Source organism: Mercenaria mercenaria, chromosome 7 (assembly GCF_021730395.1).
Source record: "Mercenaria mercenaria strain notata chromosome 7, MADL_Memer_1, whole genome shotgun sequence".
Taxonomy (NCBI): Eukaryota; Metazoa; Mollusca; class Bivalvia; order Venerida; family Veneridae; genus Mercenaria; species Mercenaria mercenaria.
The window spans coordinates 34,235,618-34,262,458 of NC_069367.1; the positions used below are offsets into that span (position 1 = coordinate 34,235,618).

At 35.7% G+C, this 26,841-nt stretch overlaps 1 protein-coding gene across 1 annotated transcript in view; it reads right to left on the reverse strand.

Annotated features, from left to right (window-relative positions):
• Window positions 1-26,841, reverse strand: part of LOC123555947 (FERM, ARHGEF and pleckstrin domain-containing protein 1-like) — a 137,335-nt gene that overhangs the window by 97,482 nt on the left and 13,012 nt on the right. Inside the window, exon 2 of the mRNA XM_053547095.1 lies at window positions 6,369-6,533. Coding sequence (XP_053403070.1) covers window positions 6,369-6,443 — 75 coding nt within the window. The 5' untranslated portion in view covers window positions 6,444-6,533. The remainder of the gene's footprint in view (window positions 1-6,368; window positions 6,534-26,841) is intronic.

Genomic DNA, 26,841 nt, shown 5'->3' on the forward strand with positions numbered 1-26,841 from the left:
AAACTGGACTATAAAACTGTATGTACTGTTCTGTCGATGAGAGGAAAGCAGTTTAAAGAAAGCATATAATTTGATTATTATATTTGACAGGCAGTCGTGATGCATCATTTCTTATCACGAAACTGAATTTGCCTTGGTATCTGCAGTCATCAATAATGTAACAGGTCTTTGTAACAACTGAACTATTCCTACTGTTCAATGATTAAAAACTGCAGTCCATAATTCCATGATAAGTGGTTCATGTATGCAAGTGTGCATATACATATACCTGCTTCCATGAATACTTTATTCATCCACGAAATTTCTGATGTTTAAAGTCTAAATTTCAAGTATGTAATGTTCATTCAATTTTATGAGTAAGAGTAACTGACATCTTTTAAACAACAAAATTTTTAATGTAAAACCTAAGTGTGCTCTGGACTTTGCACGATCCTAAATAGATTCTCTACAAGCTCTGCAAGATCTTTTTAGCATCTTTTTTAGTTTTTTTTTTCTTCTTTTTTTTTGCTTGAAACTTTCTTGTCATGCTACAATGCTGATGTAAATCTATGTCCATGAGACAATGCCATGCATACAGTAACAGACACACATACAGTTCACAGATATAGAACATTTCAAACAGTTTCTTTTTTAACATGTTTCGTGGACAAGGCCATGGGCCGAGATACAGACACTTACACTGACCACTCATCAGGAAACAAAAGAATATCTTTATTTGTTCAAGCAAGCTAGAGATTTTAAATGAACGCTTATGTACCATTTGTCTCACTGCTGTTCAATATCTCATACTGTCTGCATAATTATTATTCTTTGCTCCCAGAAATCATTATAGAACGTATGGCTGGATATCAACAGATAAAGTGATTGAATTTATCTCCAACCCCCCACATTTATTTCCAACATCTTTTGGGAAAACACATTAGCCGACACATAGTGTGTCTTCAAACTTGATTATTTGACTATGAATGTGAATCTCTCAGACATGTCACTCATTGTTGCGGTTTAAGTTAGACATATTGCCAGAATAGTTCTCCTCTAAAATGTAAATGAAACAAGAAAGTCTGTCTGGTACTTTATGACTGCTACGAAGTATGAGTGTCTGATGGGAGAGCAAAGCTCAGTGGTTAAGGTGTTGGCCACTCAATATAGAGGTCAACACTGTACCTCCTTCATTAACCTTTACCTTGCTAAATTTCTAAAATGGACTAGTCCATTATTCAATTTGGGCAGCACCACTTCTTATTCAAAGGGCTGTTCACTGAACCTGCATGGATGTGCAGGCTGATCTTGGTCTGCACTGGTCGCAAAGGCAGAATCACTTGCTGGCAGCAGGCTAAAGATTTTGCCACCAGCAGGCTAAAGATTAAGGAAATGGGACTCAAGAATAATTCAAACAAGCTTCAAGCCCCTTCTTCAAGTGAATTAAGTGCTGGGCCCACAACCCAAAAAAGTTATGGGTGCAAGCCAAAATGGGTGACCCACCATAGTCATTCTCATTGGGGAAGGGGATTCAACAGTAAATCAAGCAAGTTTTAAGCATTCATCTTGTGAATTAAGTGTTGGCCTCTCAACCTAAAAGTTGCGGGAGCAACCATTGCCGTGCATGGTCACCATCCATCGTATGTTCTCATTTGGGAAGGGGATTCAAAAGATAATCAAGCAAGCTTCAAGTTTTCACAAAGGTCGAGCTAATATATAATTAATTAGAATAATTTAAACGCGCCTGACACAGGGAGCACACACAACATGAATGTGACACTTACATAGCAATCTTATAATTCAGTTGAAATTAACCCTTACCCTTTCAAATTTCTATAACAAACTTATCCATCTTTCAATTTGGACAATACCATAAACTGTTAAAAGGGGTGTTTACCAAAAAGATACTGACTAAATGGTGAACAGTGCAGACCACTGGTCGCCTTCAGGCTAAGGGTTAATGATTACATAGACTGACAGTGTTTTATCCAGCACAGCCTCTGTAGTCAGTATCACTGGCTTGGGAGACTACACTTTGTTTGTTGTTCAGACCTAATGCAGCTCTTGAGAGAAAAGTTCACTTAGAATGATCTATATGGCTTTGTAAGGAAATGTCTGGTCACCAGGTGTCACTAACAGAGCTTATTTCATTATTTTATTTCCAAAGCAGACTTCAGCTGTGCATTAACTTTAAAATATGGCTTTGAACTGATCCTTCTAATTAATTTTCCAAAAGAAATCTTGCAATGCATTTTCAGAAAAGCTTTTAATTGACCAAAACATTTTAAGAGCTAACAGCTGACAAAAAAATTCTGTGGAAACATCATTATGTATAAATGATTAGAGATCACAGCACAAGTAGTGATCAGAAAATATATATATATTTCTTTTGTTTTGTTTTTTTTTTCAATTTTTTTGTCTGGGATGTTGAGAGGTTAGAGCCATACAGACACAATTTAGGTCATAAATTATGTAAAATATTCCAGTTTTTGAAAGTGGAGAAGACCTCACATGCCCAAACATCCAAGCAGAATTATATAAAACATCGTTATAAGGTGTTTTGATGCAAAGCATGACCTTAAGGTAAATTTCCAGCTTAATCTTTAGCCTGCTAAATTTAAGAAATGGACTGATCTCTCAATCAATTTAAGCAATACCATTTATAATTCGAAGGGGTGTTCACTGAAAATTTACTGGTCTGCACTGGTCGCAAAAGCAGAATCACATGCGGCACAGGCTAAAAGTTAAGAGGTGAATGCAGACTGTGAAAGTCACAACCGTGAAGGACAAGTATTCAAATTCATACAATTTTAGCTACTCTGCCACTCACTTAAAAATTCAAACCACGGTTGGGCTTTAAACCCAGACATTGTGGGGGCAGCAACAACAGACCAGACATCTTGTGTTGAATATATTGATTGGACAAATGAGAACAAATTTATTTATCAAGTACAAATAAAATGTTTGCACAAAGCAAAGATTCTGTTTGGTTGCCAATCAACTTAACAAATTGTGCTGCCGTATTTGTTCCACGGGAAAATCTCTGTATTGGAAACAATTTACCATCTCACTAAGCAGCTGACAGAGAAAACTAACAACCACTGTTCAATATAGGTTAATTACAGTCGCCCTACTCTTAAACTTCTGCAACACGTGGCTTTTCTAGACAAATATGGTTTCCTATCCATTCCCAGCAGTTATTTTTCTGACCACGCTTTATTACAATGGTATTGGCATTATTTGACAGCTCTTGTTTTTTCCCCTGCATTACCCAGGGCTAATACAGCTTTTCTCACAACATGAAAGTTTAATACCATAAAATGTCAAATTGACAGTTTAGAAAATGGAAATGTAACAGCGTAATGCTGGAGAAAATTAAAGAAAAAGAGACTTGAAATAGCTGTAAATGGAAAGTAGTTTTACTCTAAAGTGTTCGAAAATAAAATTGTCATTAAACATGTGTTTTTCGCAATGGACAATTATGATATTCAACTTCTTATATTAACCTGGTTCATACTTTAAAGTGCCATTAACATGATAATCTGTTTACCAAACGGGCAGGGCATAATGTTCTTGTGACGATTTGATAAAAGTCGTTGTGTCTGGTATCATTTGTCCTCCAACTCTGATTCATGTGGGAAATTTGGCATTTACAAGCGAAGAACTGATTTGTACTGTTACAGAATCTAGGAACACTGTTAGGGTAACTGCCCGCCATTACATAACTGAAATACTGCTGAAAAATGGTGTTAAACCCAAAACAAACAAACAAAACATTTTGTACCTCATAGTTCATAAAAAGAGATCACAGCCTAGATCCAAAAACATAACTGTCCTAACTCCCTCGTTTGATACCAGTTACAACAGCGTCATGTTCTACATCACTATTTCCAATACATTGCCTACACTGTAATTGGATGTTGACACCGTATAAATAGAGGAATTTTGAATAAAGCTAACATAAGAAAGTGTTAGAATGCCTCCAATATTCATAACCTCAAATCCAGCTTTCCTCATAACTTTGGCATTAATCAGCCTCAAGAGAGAAGAGGCCAACTTTTAAGTGTATGCACTTTTCTCAAAAATATATTTCCCATCAATTCTTATTCAAATTAGAGTAAGAGGTTTGGCAACTCATTGATTTCTGTGTATGCCAGAGGTTCCCTTAAATCAGTTCTGTAACACAATAAGCTCTACACTGGAATAAAAGGTTCCCAAATAAATGTCAATACATTTAAAGATAAGAAACAAAGCAAAACAGGCCATCAGATGAGACTGCGTGTTCAGCTTTTTCAATGCTGGTTAGTGAAATAGGGCAAATCTGAAGTAATAAGAGCTCGTAGAACACGAAATGCAGCCCTTGATGCATTCAGTAATTGCACAAGGTACAGAAATTATTTGGTCACTGTACAGAAAAGTTCTACTGTTCTTGGACAATGTGACCTTGACCTTTGACCTATTGACCTCAAAATCAATAGGGGTCATCTGCTGGTCATGATCAACTTCGTTATTAAGTTTTACAATACTAGGCCCAAGCACTTCCAAGTTATCGTCTGGGAAATGGTTTAACTGTTCCGGGTCAATGTGACCTTGACCTCTGGCCTACTGACCTCAAAATCAACAGAGGTCATCTGCTGATCAACACCAACCTCCCTATTAACTTTCATGATCCTTGGCCCAAGAGTTCTTGAGTTATCGTTCGAAAACCGTTTAACTGTTCCGAGTCACTGTGACCTTCACCTTTGACCTATGATCTTAAAATCAATAGGGATCATCTGCTGATCATGATCAACCTCCCTATTACGTTTCATGATCCTAGGCCCAAGCGTTCTGAAGTTATCATCCAGAAACAGTTAAACTGTTCCGTGTGACCTTGACCTTAGACCTACTGATCTGAAAATCAATAGGGGTCATCTGCTGGTCATGAAAACCTCCCTATCAACTTTCATCATCCTAGGCCAAAGCATTCTTGAGTTATCATCCGGAAACAGTGTAACTGTTCTGGGTCATTATGACGCTGAACTTTGACCTACTGATCTCAAAATCAATAGGGGTCATCTGCTGGTCATGACCAACCAACATATCAACTTTCATGATCCTAGACCTAAGTGTTCTTGAGTTACCATCCGGAAACCGTTTAAACTGTTCTGGGTAACTGTGACCTTGACCTTTGACCTACGATCTAAAAATCTATAGGGGTCATCTGCTGGTTAAGACCAACCTCCCCATCAACTTCCATGATCCTAGGCCCAGCGTTCTTGAGCGGATTGGTCTACATACAGACAGACTGACCAACACCATATAACTGATACTGCATCTGAAAAAGGCCCATTTATATGAAAATTGTTTATTAGATGGCTATAAAGAGGAAGTCAAGCAGAACCATTTGCACTAAGTTGAGAGGATGCTTTTTGAACTTGCTTACAGGTTTTCCTTTCAGTGTTTCAGGAATCTGTAAATAAATTGGTAGCCCATATTTTTGTCTGGTAGCACAATCACTTTGGTTCATTTAATAATATTTGCTTATACACATATACAGAAGTTATGTGAAAAGGGTAAGTTAAAGGTCCATTACTAAGGGAAAGTGAGTTGGCATTTTTTTTCATAGCCAGTGCATAGACTTCTGCAAGACACTAAATAATGAAGATTGGCAGGTCAAAATTTACAGAAGGTCTTTGGAACTCAAAGAAATGTATGTGTATTATGTTGAAATTTCAATGAATCGACAGAATGACCCCCCAGGTCTTTTTAACTTTCTTCATACTTCATAGAAAAATAATTGTACATATACTGCGATTTATTTCGAATTTCTACATACCAACTTTCATTTTCCAATAAAATGAAATAGTTTCTGTGCTTTTTAAAAGAAATTAAAATGTTCACTTCCCTTAGTATTGGACCTTTAACTCTAACCAGACTCATACGTTATTATAGATTTTGTCCTGTAAAACAGCAACAATCATTACTCTTTTTTTTTCTCCTGGGATTTTTTTTTTATCGGAGTTTAAGATAAAACTAGTTTAACAGTTTTTTTCCTCCCTTTCATTCTTGACAGAACTTTTAGATAGAAGTTGTTTAAAGGTTTTTCTATTTGTAGCTCTGGCATCTCCTGAAAAAGGCCAAGCAGAACCATATGAAGAAACTTAAGAGAGGTCCATGTCAGTATGCCACAAACCAAGTTTGGTGTTATTCTGACTAACAGTTTCAGACAGTAAATGTGTAAGTCATAATGCTGACACAGGACAGCAATGGGGAAGATCCATCTAAACTACTAGCTCACCCTGAACAACGTACAAAAAATTTTAACCAGGAATCTGGATGTTGACCCTAAGGTAAGTAGGACAGTTCTCTGTATTGTCAACCTAAAAATTATCGCTATACCAACTTACATGTATTTGAAAGGCGTGCACCTGGTCATCTAGGAATATGACACGTATGCTGACATTTTTCCCTTTTTTGTCCATATTGGAAGATGGCAGTTGGGGCCTTGGCCCCTGATCTGTTACAACTGAACAAGTTTTTGTATCATCATGTCAGGTAGTATAACATCACTTCTGAAAATAGATACAGTAAAAATCATAAGTTCAATTACACCTTTTACAGCAAATTACTTGGGAAATAGATTTTAGTTTTGCAGACTTTGTTGGCAAATAAAACACAGCTTTGAGTTCAGATGCGTAGTAATCTTAATTACGACGCATTTGTACGAAAAAACATGTTTTATTTGCAAAAAAAGCACGCAAAAACAATGTTGGCAAAAAGCCGGTCAATATGAGTATTGACCGGGCCGGTGGTCAATACTGGTTAAAACCGGTCAATACTGGTCAATACTGGTCGATTCAATACTAGGGTTATTCTTGATCGGTCAATATTGGTTTATTCAAGACTTTTATACAATGTACATTCACAGATTAGCACAGGTTGTAATAGTAATATAAAAATAATAAAGCAATTTGAATAATATAAAGTTTGTTCATTAAAAAGTATAGTGGTCAATACTGGTCATTTCAATTTTGGTCCTTGGCAGTGTGTCCTGGTCAGGCTCCATTTTGGATAATATACTTAGACTGGTCAATACAAGTTTATTCAATGCTATTTATCTTCTTACAGTTAGTCTTGATTTTAAATTAATTAAAGGTTTTATTACTATAAATTACACTCAGTGAAATGGACAGTACTGGTCAATTCAAATTCTGGTCCTATGTTGTTTTCCTTATCAGTACATGTACTGGTCAATAGTTAGAGATGGTACCTAAAAATTCAAATTGCATCTGATATTACTTTCTGTTGAAAAATTAATACTGGAGTACCTCAGTTATATAATGGTTTAACTTTCATACTTCATTTTTCATGCTGAAAGGCTATATTTAATCCGAAAAATTTGGTCCTACTTGGAAAAGTGAAGCCGGTGACAGATAACTCTTCTAGGACTATTTAGTTATCTGAACAAAGTATGCATAGATTCGGATGTGTTTCCTAAAGCTATAGTTTACTTCAAGATCTATGAATAATCATTCAAACAAAAAGTTGAGCACTATCTTTCATTTTCAAACGAATTCATTTAAAGACATTCTTTTTATTTATTACTGCCGATAATTCACAGGTATGGTATGATCATAGAAAATAAAACATTATTCATGAGGAAAAAATATAAATAGACTATATGAATTTTACGACATCGAATCCCTCAACAATTTACAAAATTTGTTTGCCAAGAATAATCAAGGCCTCAAAATGTATGAGTTAAAAACAGAGCAATATAAAAATGTATATTCTATCTCATGGTCACACCAAAACCATACCAAAAACTGTGCCGAAAGAAGTTATTTCACTTTTTATGACACGCATCTTGTGTTTACAAATGTACCTAATTTGCATATTGACCAAGGCGTGCAGAATCGCATTTGCCTTGCGGAATCTACCGTTACAGAAACTTCGGTTAATATAATGCAGACGTTCTTTAGTATAAATAAAATGGTAGTGTTAGTTAATAAGAAATGACAATCACCTTTCTTTAGCTAATCAACCAAAAACAAAGAAGCCAATGTCGCTGTCAAAAATCCCCGTATTTACTGCACGGTGCTATGTTAAATTATTGCAAGTGTGAGATAAGCGATATGCGCTTCAGTTTTGCACACGATTTGTTGTTGTTGTCGTTGAATACATAGCCTTAGGTACCATCTCTACAATAGTGGTCAATTGAATATTATGATGGCATTACTTATTTTTAAAATAAAGTTACCATGTTCAAGCATTGAGAATAATACAGTCGGATTATTGATCATGACAGCTAATTAGTGACTAGATAAACAGGCCGCAACATCTATTGTATATTGTAAGACATGTGTCAATTAGGCAATATGACAACTGCTCTCAAAACACAAACCACTTCCATGAAAGGGTCCAGGTGTTCACAGCAATTTTTCATTAAATTATTTATTCCAGTAAGAATAATTAGATTCATCACTTGTGAATCAAACACTTACTGCTACAGTTTATAAAATATATCTTTGTTATCTAATCTTTCAGAAAATGTTCAATGACCAAAAAATTCAACCAGTATTGACCAGCCGACCACTTCTGACCAATTTAGGAGTACTGGTTAGGTTGCTTTAACTAAATAATAATGCCTGCATTCACCATAATCAAGCCCCAAATGCTCTTAGACAGTCATTATTTAAATGTTCATAAACTTTGCAAAATATTTCAACAGTCAGTACTGACTAATTGACCAGTATTGACCAATCGACCAGTATTGACCACTTCAGGGAGTACTGACCGGGGCGGTTAACCGGTTAAAACCGCTCGTTAAAACTGGGGGCGGTTTTAACCGCCCAACATTGCCCAATAATGAAATCATTTCCATTCTAACAAGTTAAAATTACACCAGGAAGGGATACTACCGGTAATCTGGAATAAAATGCGGATTTGTATAAAAGGGAGTAAACTGGAATAGCCAAAAATAGGTAATTTTGTGAAACGTGTTCTAATCGACAAGACAATGCATGGTAAAATCCTTCTTTGTTTATGTAAAAGAAAATGTTAAAATGTATTAAAATGTACCCCTATGCAAAATACACAAATATATATTACAAAGCAACAACTTGTAAAGTAATTATGTTGGTTTTCAGAGATATAAATCTGAAACTAGTTTTGTTCAAGAGAACTGGAAGGAAATTTGCAGTATATGTTTAAAATAACAAGAGGACCATGATGGTCCTGAATCACTCACCTCTTCCCACATGACCCAGTTTTGAGTATGACGTCGTTTTTTTCTATTATTTGACATAGTTACCTAGTTTTTGAGCTCATGTGACCCAGTTTTGAACTTGACCTAGATATTATCAAGATAAAAATTCTGACCAATTTTTATGAAGATCCATTGAAAAATATGGTCTGTAGAGAGGTCACAAGGTTTTTCTATCATTTTACCTATTGACCTAGTTTTCGAAGGTACGTGACCCTGTGTTGAACTTTAACTAGATATCATCAAGGTGAACATTCTCACTAATTTTCATGAAGATCTCATGAAAAATATGGCCTCTAGAGAGGTCACAAGGTTTTTCTATTTTTATACCTACTGGCCTAGTTTTTGACCACACATGACCCAGTTTCGAAACTGACCTAGATATCATCAAGGTGAATATTCAGATCAATTTTCATGAAGATCCATTGAAAAATATGGCCTCTAGAGAGGTCAAAAGATTTAAATAATTTTTGACCTACTGACCTAGTTTTTGACCGTAGTTGACCAAGTTTCAAACTTGACCTAGATATCATCAAGATGAACATTCAGACCAACTTTCATACAGATCCCATGAAAAGTATGGCCTCTAGAGAGGTCACAAGGTTTTTCTATTATTTGACCTACTGACCTAGTTTTTTAAGGCATGTGACCCAGTTTCAATCTTGACCTAGATATCATCAAGGTGAACATTCTGACCAATTTTCATGAAGATCCATTCAAGGGTATGGCCTCTTGAGAGGTCACAAGGTTTTTCTATTTCAAGACCTACTGACCTAGTTTTTGATCGCAGTTGACCCAGTTTCGAACTTGACCTATATATCATCAAGATAAACATTCAGACCAACCTTCATACAGATCCCATGAAAAATATGGCCTCTAGAGAGGTCACAATGTTTTTTCATTATTTGACCTACTGACCTACTTTTTGAAGGCACGTGACCCAGTTTCGAACCTGACCTAGATATCATCAAGATGAACATTCTGACCAATTTTTATGGAGATCCATTCACAAGTATGGCCTCTAGAGAGGTCACAAGGTTTTTCTATTATTTGACCTATTGACCTAGTTTTTGACGGCACGTGACCCACTTTCGAACCTGACCTAGATATCATCAAGATGAATATTCAGACCAACTTTCATACAGATCCCATGAAAAATATGGCTTCTAGAGAGGTCACAAGGTTTTTCTATTATTTGAACTACTGACCTAGTTTTTGACAGCACGTGACCCACTTTCAAACTTGACTTAGATATCATCAAGATGAACATTCTGACCAATTTTCATGAAGATCTCATGAAATATATGGCCTCTAGAGAGGCCACAAGGTTTTTCTATTTTTAGACCTACTGACCTAGTTTTTAACCGCACGTGACCCAGTTTCGAACTTGATCTAGATATCATCAAGATGAACATTCAGACCAACTTTCATACAGATCCAATGAAAAATATGGCCTTTAGAGAGGTCACAAGGTTTTTCTATTATTTGACCTAATGACCTAGTTTTTGAAGGCACGTGCCCCAGTTTCGAACTTGACCTAGATATCATCAAGGTGAACGTTCTGACTAATGTTCATGAAGATCTTAGGAAAAATATGGCCTGTAGAGAGGTCACAAGGTTTTTCTATTTTTAGACCTACTGACCTAGTTTTTGAGGGCACGTGACCCAGTTTCAAACTTGATCTAGATATCATCAAGGTGAACATTCTGACCAATTTTCATGAAGATTTCATGAAATATATGGCCTCTAGAGAGGTCACAAGGTTTTTCTATTTTTAGACCTACTGACCTAGTTTTTGATGGCATGTGACCCAGTTTCGAACTTGACCTAGATATCATCAAGGTGAACATTCTGACCAACTTTCATAAAAATCACATGAAAAATGTGACCTCTAGAGTGGTCACAAGCAAAAGTTTACGCACGGACTGACGGACTGACAGACGGACGCCACACAATCACAAAAGCTCACCTTGTCACTTTGTGACAGGTGAGCTTAAAACTGAATAAATACCAAATCAGCCTTATATGATTCAGAAGTGGATTCTTTCACCAATGAAAATTTAACTAAAATGAAGCTTTTGAAGTCTTGCATTAGTTTAATCTACCATTACATTAAATTGTCCACAACTTAGATAATTTTAGAAAACTACTGTCATTTTGACATATCTACAACTTGAATACTACAATGTCACACCTACAACTTGTATACATTTATAATATTCTGTTGACACTGCTGCATGTCTTCAAATTTTATACATTTACAACATAGCTGTTAATGTGACACATCTTTAACCTTTAGCCTGCTGGCGGCAAGTGATTTTGCCTTTGCGACCAGTGCAGACCAAGATCAGCCTGCACATCCGTGCAGACTGATCATGGTCTGCACTTTTCGCTATTCAGTCAGTAAATTTTCAGTGAATACCCCTTTGAATAAGAAGTGGTACTGCCCAAATTGAATGATGGATCAGTCCATTTTAGAAATTTAGCAGGGTAAAGGTTAACTTGTACTGATAACACTATGACAGGTCTACACATTCTATACATTTACAATACTGCTGCCTCTGTGACACACCTACAAGCTGTATATAAATTTACAATACTGCTGCCATTGTGGCATGTCTACAATTATATACATTTACAATACTGCTGTGATTGTGGCATGTCTACAATTATATACGTTTACAAAACTGCTGCCATTGTGGCATGTCTACAATTATATACATTTACAATACTGCTGCGATTGTGGCATGTCTACAATTATAACATATATACATTTACAATACTGCTGCGATTGTGGCATGTCTACAATTATATATGTTTACAATACTGCTGCGATTGTGGCATGTCTACAATTATATACGTTTACAATACTGCTGTGACTTTGGCATGTCTACAATTATATACGTTTACAATACTGCTGTGATTACAATTATATACGTTTACAATACTGCTGCGATTGCAGCATGTCTACAACTTGTTTACATTTACAATACTGCTATCTCTGTGACCTGTATGATCTTACAATATTTCTGTGACACTTCTACAACATGCCATAGAGCTGAATTTCAGGAGAAGCTGAAGGCAGGTGTAGAATGAAATATAAAATTATATATTATATATAAAATTAGTCCATGTGGTGTCAAAACATAATCAACTTTAGACATACACATTCATAAAACTTGACATGTAAAAACTGAATGACATTTAAAACTGCATAGCAAGCCACTCAATTAATTTCAGCAGATGCATTCTGTATGTCTTGGGAATTGCAACACATACTGAGATCGCCATTCCTTCACCAATTATCACCATAAACATTTCAGACATACATTTTGTAGCGAAATGGTTTTTAATACACAAAAGGACATGGTAAACAACCTACAGTTACATCTGAGAAGCAAAGAAATGATTATCAGATTTTTTTTGGATCTGACTGTCTCAGACAAAGGCAAAGATTTCTGAATAACGTGACTGTCTAGTCAAAGCCTACTGAACTATTTGGAAAAAAACAAGAGCTGTTGGTAGACAGCAATGCTTGTCTATTAAAAAGCTTTGTCACTAAATAAGAATAAAATAACGAAAACTTAACAAAGTACAAAAGGGGCATTTATTTGGAGTTCTAGAACCTTTTATGGCAGTTTTATAGTGTGATGATAGAATACAGAAAAAAAACAAACACTATAGAGCAGTAAAAGAAGCATATATGGTGAACTAGTGTATGATCGAAGTTTCAATCCATTCCCACAAGTGGTCACTGAAATACCAGCTTAAATACAGAAAACTTTATTCATTAAAGCAGCACAGCTTTGTAAAAATGTAAAATACAGAATCTGTGCCATGTTGTTACATATAAATCTATGAAAAATAAGTACTCAGCAAACATGAATGAATTCACAGTATCTGACAGGTTGAATGGAACCTCAAGTTAAAAGTGAGGGAAAGATTCCAAATCTACCGTTAAACATGAAAATGTTCTGTCAACATGTTTGTATCATCTCCAAATAAAAGGCTGCCTAATAAAAAACAAATGAAGTAGGCTGACAGCTGTCCCTGGTGAAGACGTGACAAGGCATAATTTACTTGGAATGCATGCACAGATAATTAGTACTAGGAGATGGCAACAAATTCCTGTCTAAATTCATTGGCCATCAAGTAATCAAACAGGCAAATGTTTTAGCAATATAACCCGACAGCTAGAATTGTACGAGAACACAAGGCTGAAATAAGCAGGAGATTTAAGCTTGACCAGTAAACCTTTAGTCATGGCGTCACAGAGAAGCTGTTTCCAGTCCCAAAGCAACTGTGACCATGACTTGACCTACAGATCACCAAAACAGTAGTGGTCGTCTACTGACCACATGCATTCAAACTATGAAGTTTGATGACATGCATTCAACCTATGAAGTTTGATGACATTAGATCACAGCGTTTTTCATCAAATTAAAACTGTTTTCAGTATCAAGGTCATTGTGACCTTGACATTTGACCTTATGAACCCCAAAATAACTGGGGTCATCTATTGATCATCCTATGTTTAACCATTTTGAAACCAAGCATTCTCTAGTAAATTTTTCCATGTCTTTAAGGGTTTTTGGTCATTTTGTAAAAGCTTTGAAGGACTAACATCAGATTCAACGACTGTACAAGGACTGTATGAGTGCAAACCCTGTAATCCATTATTGATAAACAAGTAGATACACATGCAGATATAGAGCAATAAAGAAATATCCATTTCATTAATTATGAAAAAGCAATTACAGAAATTTGCATAGCATCAGATTAACTGCAGCCTGATTCCTCGAACAAAATTAAAAGACTGTTTGCATATCGCCTTTATTAATAATAAATGACAACCTCAAACCATAGTAAATTATCTCTGTGCTTTTATACTTTCTCTGGAAATGAAATCAAGTTTCTCACTGTCAATACTTTCTTTCTGTTTGTAATTCAAAGTTTCCGGATCAACCTACTGGAAAATCTATTAGTAAAACAAATAAAGGAGTTCTTTAAATCTGTCTGAAAATATGTATGATATATCGTTTCATTTTTCAATTTCCTGGACAAGTTTTAGAAATAATGATAGCGTCTTATATTACATGTCTGCTTTTATAATTAATAATCATTATCCCCCCCTGCACAAACTAAATGTGCTCATAGAATTTAATACTGATTCGTGATTCTGAACATTTAAAAGACTTTCCTATATCAGTTTTGAAAATTTACAGATTCAGCCATTATTATGGAGGCCTGTCCATTTACCACTGCAGACCACGTACTTCTAATTAAGTATTGTACTGTTACATCTCCCATGGCACAAATATTTGTCAGAAATAAACATCTGACTCCTTTACCAACATATGAATAAATTAGCAGTATAATACAGAATAGCAACACCTATATCTCACAGGATGCAGTTGGCAACAAAACTGACCTCTGTAACATAATGCAACTTGGAACAACAATCAGGGACCAAGCTTATCCTCCCCTCTGGACCTGCTTCTACATACATTTTTTAATACAGTAACACAGCGTATGAAGTGAAGCACAAACAACATTGCAGGTTTTAATGCCATCACTTACATTAAGTTAGTCTTGTTAATTTCTCAAAAAAACAAAAAAACAAAAAAAATCTTAAAAATGTTGACAAGACCTGATTCATCAGAATTCTGATTAATTTTTTGTTGGAGAGTTTTTTTAAGGGGAGACCTGCTTACATTCTGAATCCTCCAAAAGACAAAGTACAATTTAGATGCAGATGAAGTCCTGTGTATTCTGCTGATGTGAACTGTCAGCGTAATCTGATTTCATTTACAGAATAACGGATTATTCTTCTTGGCACTGGGTCACACATAAAAAGATGTGCACAATCGAGGCAACACAATACTGATCCAATCTTAATCAAATAAAGCACTCCTGGACAGCCTGCCACGCTCAACTTTAACTCTCTGTACAGCACTAACAATATTTTTCATTACCTAAATGTAACATGGTGATGTGATCAGATATTGCAATGCAGTATAGTAACAAAAATTTCTTGGGATCGTTCATACATTTCACTTCGTTGGCAAAAATCATCTTACGGATGTACGAGAAGATCGAGATTTTAATCAGATTGCTTGCTTGATGCAGGGGTTCCATTTGACCCGGGACCCCGGGTCCGGACTCGGGAGATTTTCAAAAGACACTCAAAGGACCCGGCATGATAATTGCCTGTGTGTCACTCGGGACCCGGAGGCATTTTCCTTTGATAATCCTTCCTGTTATCATTCATTTCCTACAGTAAAGCTATGCCCACGATAAACACGTGTATTCAAAATAAACACTCGCCGTCATGCCCTCCAGCCTTTGATCTTCTGCTAATTCCCGCCCTTTATCCTGTGGACATGCCTGGCTGATTTTCTTTATCAGCAAGTTACGTCACGGCGAGTGCACATAGGTAATGAGAATCAATGAAGTGTTAAGATTAACTGATAAAGCGTATTGATTGTGTACTGTCAAAAAGGCGCCAATTATTAAATTATCTGTATTAAAGCGACCAGCTGATTACCGAGCATGTGAAAAGTGCCCTGCAAGATTTCTTCATGCAAACTTTAAATTAGACCATTGTTTAGTGATCGTACCTTAATTTCAACAAGAAAATCCACAAATTTTAATGAATTTTGAAAGCAAAAATAAGTTTAGAATGTCCGTTCACGATTCTAATTGCATCCGATGACATACTGCAATTTTTCCAAAATTCACTAAAAAACTGACTTTCAATGCAATTTTTAATGAAAAGTAGCATCATTATTTGAGTAACTGTCTCTGGTTTACCTTAGTGGACCAAGTTAACTGAGCAAAATCAACATTTTAGACGACATTCCGAAAGTGTACCAGTATCCGGATAGTACGTTTTGGATACATTTTTACACTGAAGAAAAACCTCATCAAACTAGAACTGTCACAGGAGTGACTTATACCCCCACCATACGGTCTTGTCACAGAAGAATGGCAACCATAAGGAATCTTAAAAATACTTTGGAGTACTTCATCCTTGGCTTCCACATATAAGTAATACTAGTACAGTCGACATCGTACTTGCGACCACCTCTATTAAGCGATTTTTGTATTTAACGACCAGTCAAAATCCCTCCCCAACGTTTTTAGTATATAAATTCATCCCATTAAACGACTTCTTTATTAAACGACTAGCGACCACATTAATGTAGTACCGACAGGTAAAATATTCGACAAAAGTATCTATTAAGCGACCGGGTACCAACATTCTACCGGGCATTTCTTCATCTGTATAATTAACGAGTACGTTTTGCATGTGACTGAATGCAATTAACCTTTGTATCAGTCAAACTGACAAAAAATCCAGCCAGAATTTTCACGGTTTGTGGACTTGGAAAAGTGTTCACGATGTTAAAATAGATTTTGAAACCACACATGTATGTTCATAATAAATAGAGTTACATTAACAGTTAAAACACTTTCCTTTTTATCAGACTGGAATTCATTCAGAGACCGTTCCATTAAGAGACCACTTCTTAGCAGTCCCTTGGGTGGTCTCTTAATACAATGTCGACTGTATAATACTAGTATAGTAATACAAGTAAATATATTAAATCTCTAATATTAGAGATACACTAAAAGTGAATACAAAAAATGGTCTTACCGACCCATGTTACCACGGAAAAATGTTTTTACTTTTTACATAGGACTTATAAAAAAAAAGTTAGAAAAATACCTAAAATAGTGAAAATCTAAAAATAGGATTTCTAAAAATAGACTAATTCCTGGAATTTAAGGGGAAGAAACTCAGTACAAAGGTTAAAAAAAGGTTACTTCCCTTTGGCTCTAAGCCAATCAGAATGAGATATAGTGAAAATACATCAAAATTAACCTTAAATTCTAGGTAAAAGGGGACACAATTCAAGAAAAATAGTGTCAGAGTTATGCACCTTGTGTCACATGATGTGGGTGATGAGGTGGAACATCTATTTTAAGTCTGAATCAAATCCATTCAGTAGTAATTGAGATATAGTGAAAATACATCAAAATTAACCTTAAATTCTAAGTAAAAAGGGGCATAATTCATGAAAAATTAGTGTCAGAGTTATGCACCTTGTGTCACATGATGTGGGTGATGAGGTGGAACATCTATTTTAAGTTTGAATCAAATCCATTTTGTAATAATTGAGATGTAGTGAAAATACATCAAAATCAACCTTAAATTTAAAGTAAAAGGGGACATAATTCATAAAATATTTAAGTCAGAGTTAAGCACCTTATGTCACATCATCTGGGTGATGAGGTGGAACAACTATTTTAAGTTTGAATCAAATCCATTTAGAAATAACTGAGATACAGTGAAAATACAACAAAATTAACCTTAAATTCTAAGTAAAAGGGGACATAATTCATGAAAACTTGGTGTCAGAATTATGCACCTTGTGTCACATGATGTGGGTGATGAGGTGGAACATCTATTTTAAGTTTGAATCAAATCCTTTCAGTTGTAACTGAGATAAAGTGAAAATACATCAAAATCAACCTTAAATTCCAAGTAAAAAGGGGCATGATTCATAAAAAAAATGGTGTCAGAGTTATGCACCTTATGTCACATGATGTGGGTGATGAGGTGGAACATCTATTTTAAGTTTGAATCAAATCCATTTAGTAATAACTGAGATATAGTGAAAATACAACAAAATTAACCTTAAATTCTAAGTAAAAGGGGACATAATTCATGAAAACTTGGTGTCAAGAGTTATGCACCTTGTGTCACATGATGTGGGTGATAAGGTGGAACATGTATTTTAAGTTTGAATCAAATCCATTTGGTAATAACTGAGATAATAGATTTCGGGACGCGACGGGACGGGACGGGACGCGACGGGACGCGACAAAACTGACTCCTATATACCCCCCTCAAACATGTTTGGTGGGGGTATAATTAATATGAATTTAGATAAATATTAATTTACAATATGAGGTTATATGACCTGAAACAGACACTTATTATGCTGTAACATGTTCTAGGTTTTATTGTTTTATTAGCTATTTATTACATAGTATTACTATATAAGAAAATATAGTCAATTGTATTGACGCATTGGGACAGGACTCTTGTATTTTGAAAAAGGACCCTTCAAAATTTGGACCCAAGGGTCCTGGGACTCTTGGGTTTTCAGGTCTAGTGGAACCCCTGCTTGATGTACAACTGAGTATTATTTTTTTGCCTGCCCACACTCCATTTTAACCTGCCCCCGTCAACAGGGCAATCTTTAAGGTCAAGCCCTGGCCTGTCTGTACAAATAACTGCTTGGTATGACTAAATATTTAAAATAATGGTCCTACTAAAAACCTTCTTTACCAGTTTTAAAAATATTTTCTTTGTTGTACAGGTAGGCACTTGATTTTATAAAGCATTGCATGAAAAGATTGGAAGACGGAAGTCCTTGATCTAAACAAGAGGACCATGATGGTCCTGAATCGCTCACCTATCCCCACATGACCCAGTGTTGAACTGAGTATGAAGTCGTTATTTCTATTATTTGTCATAGTGACCTAGGTTTTGAGCATATGTGACCTAGATATCATCAAGATAAAAAATTCTGACCAATTTTCATGAACTCCATTGAAAAATATGACCTCTAGAGAGGTCACAAGGTTTTTCTATTATTTGACCTAATGACCTAGTTTTTGAAGGTACGTGACCCACTTTTAAACTTGACCTAGATATCATCAAGGTGAACAATCTCACCGATTTTCATGAAGATCTCGTGAAAAATATGGCCTCTAGAGAGGTCACAAGGTTTTTCTATTTTTCAACCTACTGACCTAGTTTTTGACCGCACATGACCCAGTTACGAACTTGACCTAGATATCACCAAGCTGAACAATCTCATTAATTTTCATGAAGATCCATTGAGAAATATGGCCTCTAGAAAGGTCACAAGGTTTTTCTATTTTTAGACCTACTGACCTAGTTTTTGACCGCACGTGACCCAGTTTCGAATTTGATCTAGATATCATCAAGGTGAACATTCTGACCTATTTCCATGAAGATCTCTTGAAAAATATGGCCTCTAAAGAGGTCACAAGGTTTTTCTATTTTTAGATCTACTGACCTAGTTATTGACCGCACATGACCCAGTTTCGAACCTGACCTAGATATCATCAAGGTGAACATTCTGACCAATTTTCATAAAGATCCCGCGAAAAATATGGCCTCTAGAGAGGTCACAAATTTTTTTCTATTTTCAGACCTACTGACCTAGTTTTTGACCGCACGTGACCCAGTTTCAAAATTGAGCTAGAGATCATCAAGGTGAACATTCTGACCAATTTCTATGAAGATCCATTGAGAAATATGGCCTCTAGAGAGGTCACAAGGTTTTTCTATTTTTAGACCTACTGACCTAGTTTTTGACCCCACGTGACCCAGTTTCGAACTTGACCTAGATATCATCTAGGTTAACATTCTGACCAATATTCATGAAGATCTCTTGAAAAATATGGCCTCTAGAGAGGTCACAATGTTTTTCTATTTTTAGATCTACTGACCTAGTTTTTGACCCCACGTGACCCAGTTTCGAACTTGATCTAGATATCATCAAGATGAACAATCTGAGTAATTTTCATGAAGATCCATTGAGAAATATGGCCTCTAGAGAGGTCACAAGGTTTTTCTATTTTTAGACCTACTGACCTAGTTTTTGACCCCACGTGACCCAGTTTCGAACTTGACCTAGATATCATCAAGGTGAACATTCTGACCAATATTCATGAAGATCTCTTGAAAAAAATAGCCTCTAGAGAGGTCACAAGGTTTTTCTATTTTTAGATCTACTGACCTAGTTTTTGACCCCACGTGACCCAGTTTCGAACTTGACCTAGATATCATCAAGATGAACATTCTGACCAATTTTCATGAAGATCCATTGAGAAATATGGCCTCTAGAGAGGTCACAAGGTTTTTCTATTTTTAGACCTACTGACCTAGTTTTTGACCCCACGTGACCCAGTTTCGAACTTGACCTAGATATCATCAAGGTGAACATTCTGACCAATTTTCATGAAGATCTCATGAAAAATATGGCCTCTAGAGAGGTCACAAGGTTTTTCTATTTTTAGATCTACTGACCTAGTTTTTGACCGCACGTGACCCAGTTTCGAACTTGACCTAGATATCATCAAGATGAACATTCTGACCAACTTTCATAAAGATCCCATGAAAAATGTGACCTCTAGAGTGGTCACAAGCAAAAGTTTACGGACTGACGGACGGACGGACGGACGCACGGACGACGGACGCCACGCGATCACAAAGGAAAATACTGCGTCCTTGACCTTTGACCAAACATTAATAAATGTCAACAACTTACATCAAGCAAACAACTTATGAAATTGTGCATAGGCTAATGTGTTCTCCATTTATGTAGCAGATGAAAGATAAATTTGACCTTAAAACCGACTTCTCAACAAAACATCCTCCTCTGCTAACCACAAGCTGTCATCTAACTTTAATAATACATCCTGACTAAAATCTTATTAAACAATATAACCTAATACATCTTATTAACCTTTACCCTGCTAAAGTTCTGAAATGGACTGGTCTATCATTCAATTTGGGCAGTACCATTTATTATTTGAAGGTGTGTTCAAAGAAAGTTTACAGACTCAATAGCGGACAGTGCAGACCATTATTAGCCAGTGCAGATGTGCAAGCTGATCTTGGTCTGCTCTGGTCGCAAAGGCAGAATCACTTGCCGCACGCAGGCTTAAGGTTAATCCAATTTAGCTTCTAAATTCGAAGTGAGTCATCAGTTACAAATTATCTTAAGTACATTCAACATTTCTTTAAAAACAATCCCTTATTGTTCATTCTTCCTTACAAAATATAACATTTTTTTGCTTCAAATCAAACCATTTCAAGTATGCCAAAAACATTACTTAAGTATCTGATCCTCCCAGATAAAGAAAAGTTCAAAGAGTATATCAAGACTGTATTTTGCAACTGTTTTTGTGATTTTCTACACATGTTTATGTTTTGCTTATAAAACAGCAAACCTGCAAAGATCATCAAGATTCAGTGAAGCATTATATAACTGCAGTATTTGTCCAGATCGCCTCCACCTGTTCCAGAAACATCAAAATATAAAATGCAAACTTCCTAGTTCTTTCCTACCTAGTTTTATATTAAACATACACTGGGGTTGCAGCAAATGAAGTATTTTTTATAAATACATAACTAAAATAAAAATATTATATATATATTCTATTGCTAATATATAACAACATTTATTAAAAGTATCCTTTTCTGAAGCAACAGACACTGCGTTCTATTTCCAAATAAAATCTATTGACCCCAAAGGTGAAATATTCCAGAGGTGACCTCCTTTGTTTACATTATTATGTCACGTCTGTATAATGAGATGTACATCTTACTTAACACTGCCGCTGTGACAGTATACTATTCCAAAAGCTGTTGCTTGACAACATTTTTATCATTTCAGAAACTTTATATATGATCATTTAAAACAACTGAATGAAAAACACACAAAACCCTGCTTCATTTCTTAAATGACTGCTTCCTGAATGTCTGCCTTAACGAGGGATTGCCTGCCTGCCATATCCTCAATAACAACACTCAAACCTGCAACCTCCAGCTGTGTACAAGACCTAAACCCCACATGTGTATAAACAGATATAAGCCAATAATTGAAAAACAAATTCCATACAATTCATTTCCTTTCCGATGAATTCTCGCTAAGGAATACAACTTTGATCACATTCTTCTTTCTTATTCAAACCTGAACACATCATTACATCACATTCACACCAGCAATAAGTGCCTACTTTATAGCTCATTTACATCCGATAGTCTGATCGGATGTTGGGGCTTTACGGGTACTGTTCTGTTCGGAGGTTTACAGTCTTGGCATGAAAATGTTTCACCATTTTTCAACCCGTAACATCAATCTTTACAAATAATCACTAAAATCTTAGAATTTCTTACATGCATGCATTCAATAATTCTTTCCCGTTATAAAACAATCTTGTGTTGATATTTCCAAAGCAACAGATACAAGACTTATAATGCACCTCCCATTGTTAAAAATCATGGTAATATTTTATATAAAAAACCTTTTATCCAACAGAACACAATTCGAGGGTTCATCGCAATAAGGGCGTATCTACATATAATAACTATATGTAGATACGCCCTTATTGCGTTGAACCCTCGAATTCCATTTCACCTGCAAAGAAATAGAATTCTTGCAATATTCGAGAGCATATTGTGTTCACTTGACAAAACATGTAATGTGTTTTCCAAGACAGCTTTTTGCTCGGGAGACATTTCATTACCCACAATCTATTGATCGTCCTGTGATACGCCTTGATGGAAAACATGACAATATAAGAAAATGATTTCCCTACGAACACCAGACTCTGGACAAATCCAAATCTTTTTATCCTCAAAGAAAATCCAAATCAATTTCAGCTTCTCACTGATGTAACAACAAACCAGTTCTTGGTAAATGAAATGGAATGGGTTTTCTGTTTTTGCTGTTCAAAAAAGCACACACTTATTCTCATGTAAGAGATCTGTGTCACCTAACTAACTTTAGTGGACTTTAATGCACTTTGTAACCCAAGATGACATGGGAAATCTCTGTAGATACTTCCATTCTGTAAATCCTTCTGTTTTCTGATAAATTCTCATAGAAGTGTGTCTGTAATGGCATTTGAGTAAAGTTTATCCTTACCCTGCTCAATTTCTGAAATGGACTGGTCCATCATTTAATTTGGGCAGTACTATTCATTAATAAAAGGGGTTCAGAAAAAATTAATGACTGAAGACCATGATCAGCCTGCAAAGGCAGAATCACTCGCCGCCAGCAGGCTAAAGGTTAATATTCAACTTTAAAATAGCATCTTTCCAAGATTGGAAATCAGGTTTGGAAACTTCATTTTATTACCAGCTGAGAGAATGAATTATTTGTTTTTATAAAACCAAAGTGAGGAAAATACTTGCCCACTGAAGATGTTCTAATGTATTTACCAATCCTGCCCCAAATATAAAGCATCCTTGGTAGAATCTCTCTGACTGATTTATGTCTTAGAGCAAAATAGTCATTTTAACTGAAGTTAAGTTTATAACATATCTAACAAGTAAGAGTCAGAAGAATAGAATGTAGACACTACAGTGAAATCAGTATATGTTAATGACTGTCTATTTGATGGTTGTGTCAATCAGCCAAAAAAATTTTTTTCAAAATTATATTCTCTTTATCTTAATTTGAAATCTTTGAGGATAGGTAAGGCCGTTAACTTTTTGTGGCAGGAAAATTAAATGATTTCAAAGTTATGAGGCTTTGCTTCTTTCAAAACATTATTTTTGCACTTTACTTGTACATATTGCAGAAAATCATTCATCAATTAATAAGTTTATACTAACAGCCATTGATTAAAAACTTCTTTAGACAATCTCCCAAAAAAAAAATAAAACCGAGCTCTTCAGAAGGCTTCGTTTGAAGCCAAAACTGTATAAAAGAGTCACTTTAACAAATTCAAAATCCACATGTGATCGGACAAAAGTTAAAAGTTCCCCTATTTCTTGTATTATTTTCATGACATTTTTTCTTCCTGGAACATCCCGTATTGATTGATCTGGTGAGCACAGGGAGACTGTCAGAAAAACATCACCAATTCATGTCATTATCCAAATATATTTTCTGACAATCACATTTATCCCTTGGTATTTCAAATTCATGAGAAAAATTGTGTTGAAAGGAGAGGGTTTTTTCCTTTCCTTTTCTTCTGGATGTGTATTCAAGTAAATTCCTGTGTAAAAACTCACTGACAAAGTCTGATTGGGGCAGAAGGTCAGAAATTCTTACTTGTGCTATTACTGGCTCCATCAGAAGTATTGATAATTCCCATTTATGCGCAATATTTTTTCTGTTTCCCCCCCCCCCCAAGATTTGGCTCTAAATATTCTACATCCCTAAGTGAAAATTCTAAAAGTAAACAAAAGCACACATTTTCATCTTCTATAGAAAGAGATTTCATTTGTTATTTGTTAAAAAAAATAAAACAACAAAAAAACAATATTATATTCATTTAAATTATATAGAAATATTTTACCAAACACTGGTCATCTAACTGTTGTTTAACATCTGGACCAAGCTTTATTTTGAACAAGAATGATGTGAACATTGCATGACACATGACCCCTGAAAATGTCTGAAAGAAGGGTAGTTGAGAACATAATGTTCTGATGCAAGTTAAATAATAAACAAGAGCTGTCCGTAAGACAGCCAAGCTCGACTATTCGAAATATTGTCCCAGAGGCAGGAAAATATTACCTAAAAAGGTTAAATATCAAAAGAGTTTTAAGTTCAAACGAGGGAATAATTTGACCAAAATGCATATCAGTTATGGGACTTGCTGCTATCAACTAGTTTTATAACCCCTAAGGCACATGTGAAGTTTCAAATCAATATCTGCATTAGTTTTGGAGATAATAACTTGCATGTAAAACTTTAACCAAAATTTTCTAAGTCTAAAAGGGGGCATAATTTGCTCAAAAAACAAGTCAGAGTTATGGAACTTGACCCAGTGGGATTGGTAATTGATCTAGAAAAAGAAAAAATAAGTTTCAAATCTATATGCCTTTTAGAAATAGCTGTATGTACTTGCACGCAAAACTTTAACCAGAATTTTCTAAGTCCAGAAGGGGGCATAATTTGGCCAAAATGAAAGTCAGAGTTGTGGGACTTGCTGCTATCAACTAGTTTTATAACCCCAAAGACACATGTGAAGTTTCAAATCAATATCTGCATTAGTTTTGGAGATAGTAACTTGCATGTAAAACTTTAACCAAAATTTTCTAAGTCCAAAGAGGGCATAATTTGCTCAAAATACATGTCAGAGTTATGGGACTTGACCCAGAGAGGTTGGTAATTGACCTAGAAAAAGAAAAAACAAGTGAATGAAGTATTGCCATGCAATACAAAGTCCCCTACTGGAAGGCACCTAATTTTCTCTACTGCAGTATAACATAATGAACTGATATCTGTCAATGATGTATAAACAATATTGTACTATATATACAATATGTTATAACAAAACACTTGAATTAAAATTTATATATATAAAAACCTATAGTTGTTTTCATATTGATTTTTTTTGGCTGATTATAAAAATGTTATCATGTAAGTTATTTATAGTAACAACAAAGGGAAATTAATCTTTCAAAAAAAAAAAAAAAAAAAAAAAAAAAAAAAAAAATCTATATAATATAAGTCCACAAGAAACTCTTTACCAGGTAGAGATAGGTCAAAATACACCTAAAAATTGGATGTAACATGCATGCTGTACCACAGAAAAGTGGTCTCGATTTTTCTCTATCGCCAGTAATAAAAAAGTTACAATAAAATCTATTTATAGTAACAACAAAGGGACGTAATTCTAAAAACAAGGGTGCCTCATGGTGGTGAACATTTGGTCCAAGTTACATCAAAATCCCTCCATGCATGAAGAAGAAATGTTCAGTACAAAGTCATTCTTGAATTTGATCTTTGACCTCTAAATATGACCTTGACCTTAGACCTAGGGACCTGGTTCTTGCGCATGACATGTTGTCTCATCCAGGGGAATATTTGTGCCAACTGATATCTAAATCCTGCTTTGCATGACAAAGTTATAGACCGGACAGGAAAAAAATCCTCTTGACCTTTGATCTCAAAGTGTGACCTTGACCTTTAAGCTAGGGTACTGGGTGTTGTGCATGACAGGTCGTCTCATCATGGGAAACATTTATGCCAAGTAATATTGTAATCCCTTGATGGATGACAGAGTTCTGGATCGGACAGGGAAAAAACCTTATTGACCTTTGACCCCCAATTGTGACCTTGACCTTTGAGCTAGGGGTCTGGGATTTGCGCACGATACGTCGTCTCATCATGGGGAACACTTGTGCTAAGTGATATTAAAATTCCTTAATGAATGTCAGAGTTATGGACCGGACACGAAACAGACCCTGTTCATGCTATGTTAACATCTGACTGCTAAGTGTGACCTTGACCTTTGAGCTAGGGGTTTGAAAGTTGTGCATGACACATCGTCTTATTATGAGGTACATTTGTGCCAAGTAATATTAAAATCCCTTCATAGATGGGAGAGTTATGGACCGGACAGGAAAAAAGCCTTGTTGACCTTTGACCTCCAATTGTGACCTTGACCTTTAAGCTAGGGGGTCCAGGTTTTGCGCATGACATGTCGTCTCCTCATGGGGAACATTTGTGCCAAGTAATATTAAAATCTCTTCATGGATGGGAGAGTTATGGACCGGACAGGAAAAAAGCTTTGTTGACCTTTGACCTCCAACTGTGACCTTGACCTTTGAGCTAGGGGTCCGGGTTTTGCGCATGACACGTCGTCTCATCATGGGGAACATTTATGCCAAGTAATATTAAAATCCCTTCATGGATGGGAGAGTTATGGACCGGACAGGAAAAAAGCCCTGTTGACCTTTGACCTCCAATTGTGACCTTGACCTTTGAGCTAGGGGTCCGGGTTTTGCGCATGACACGTCGTCTCATCATGGGGAACATTTG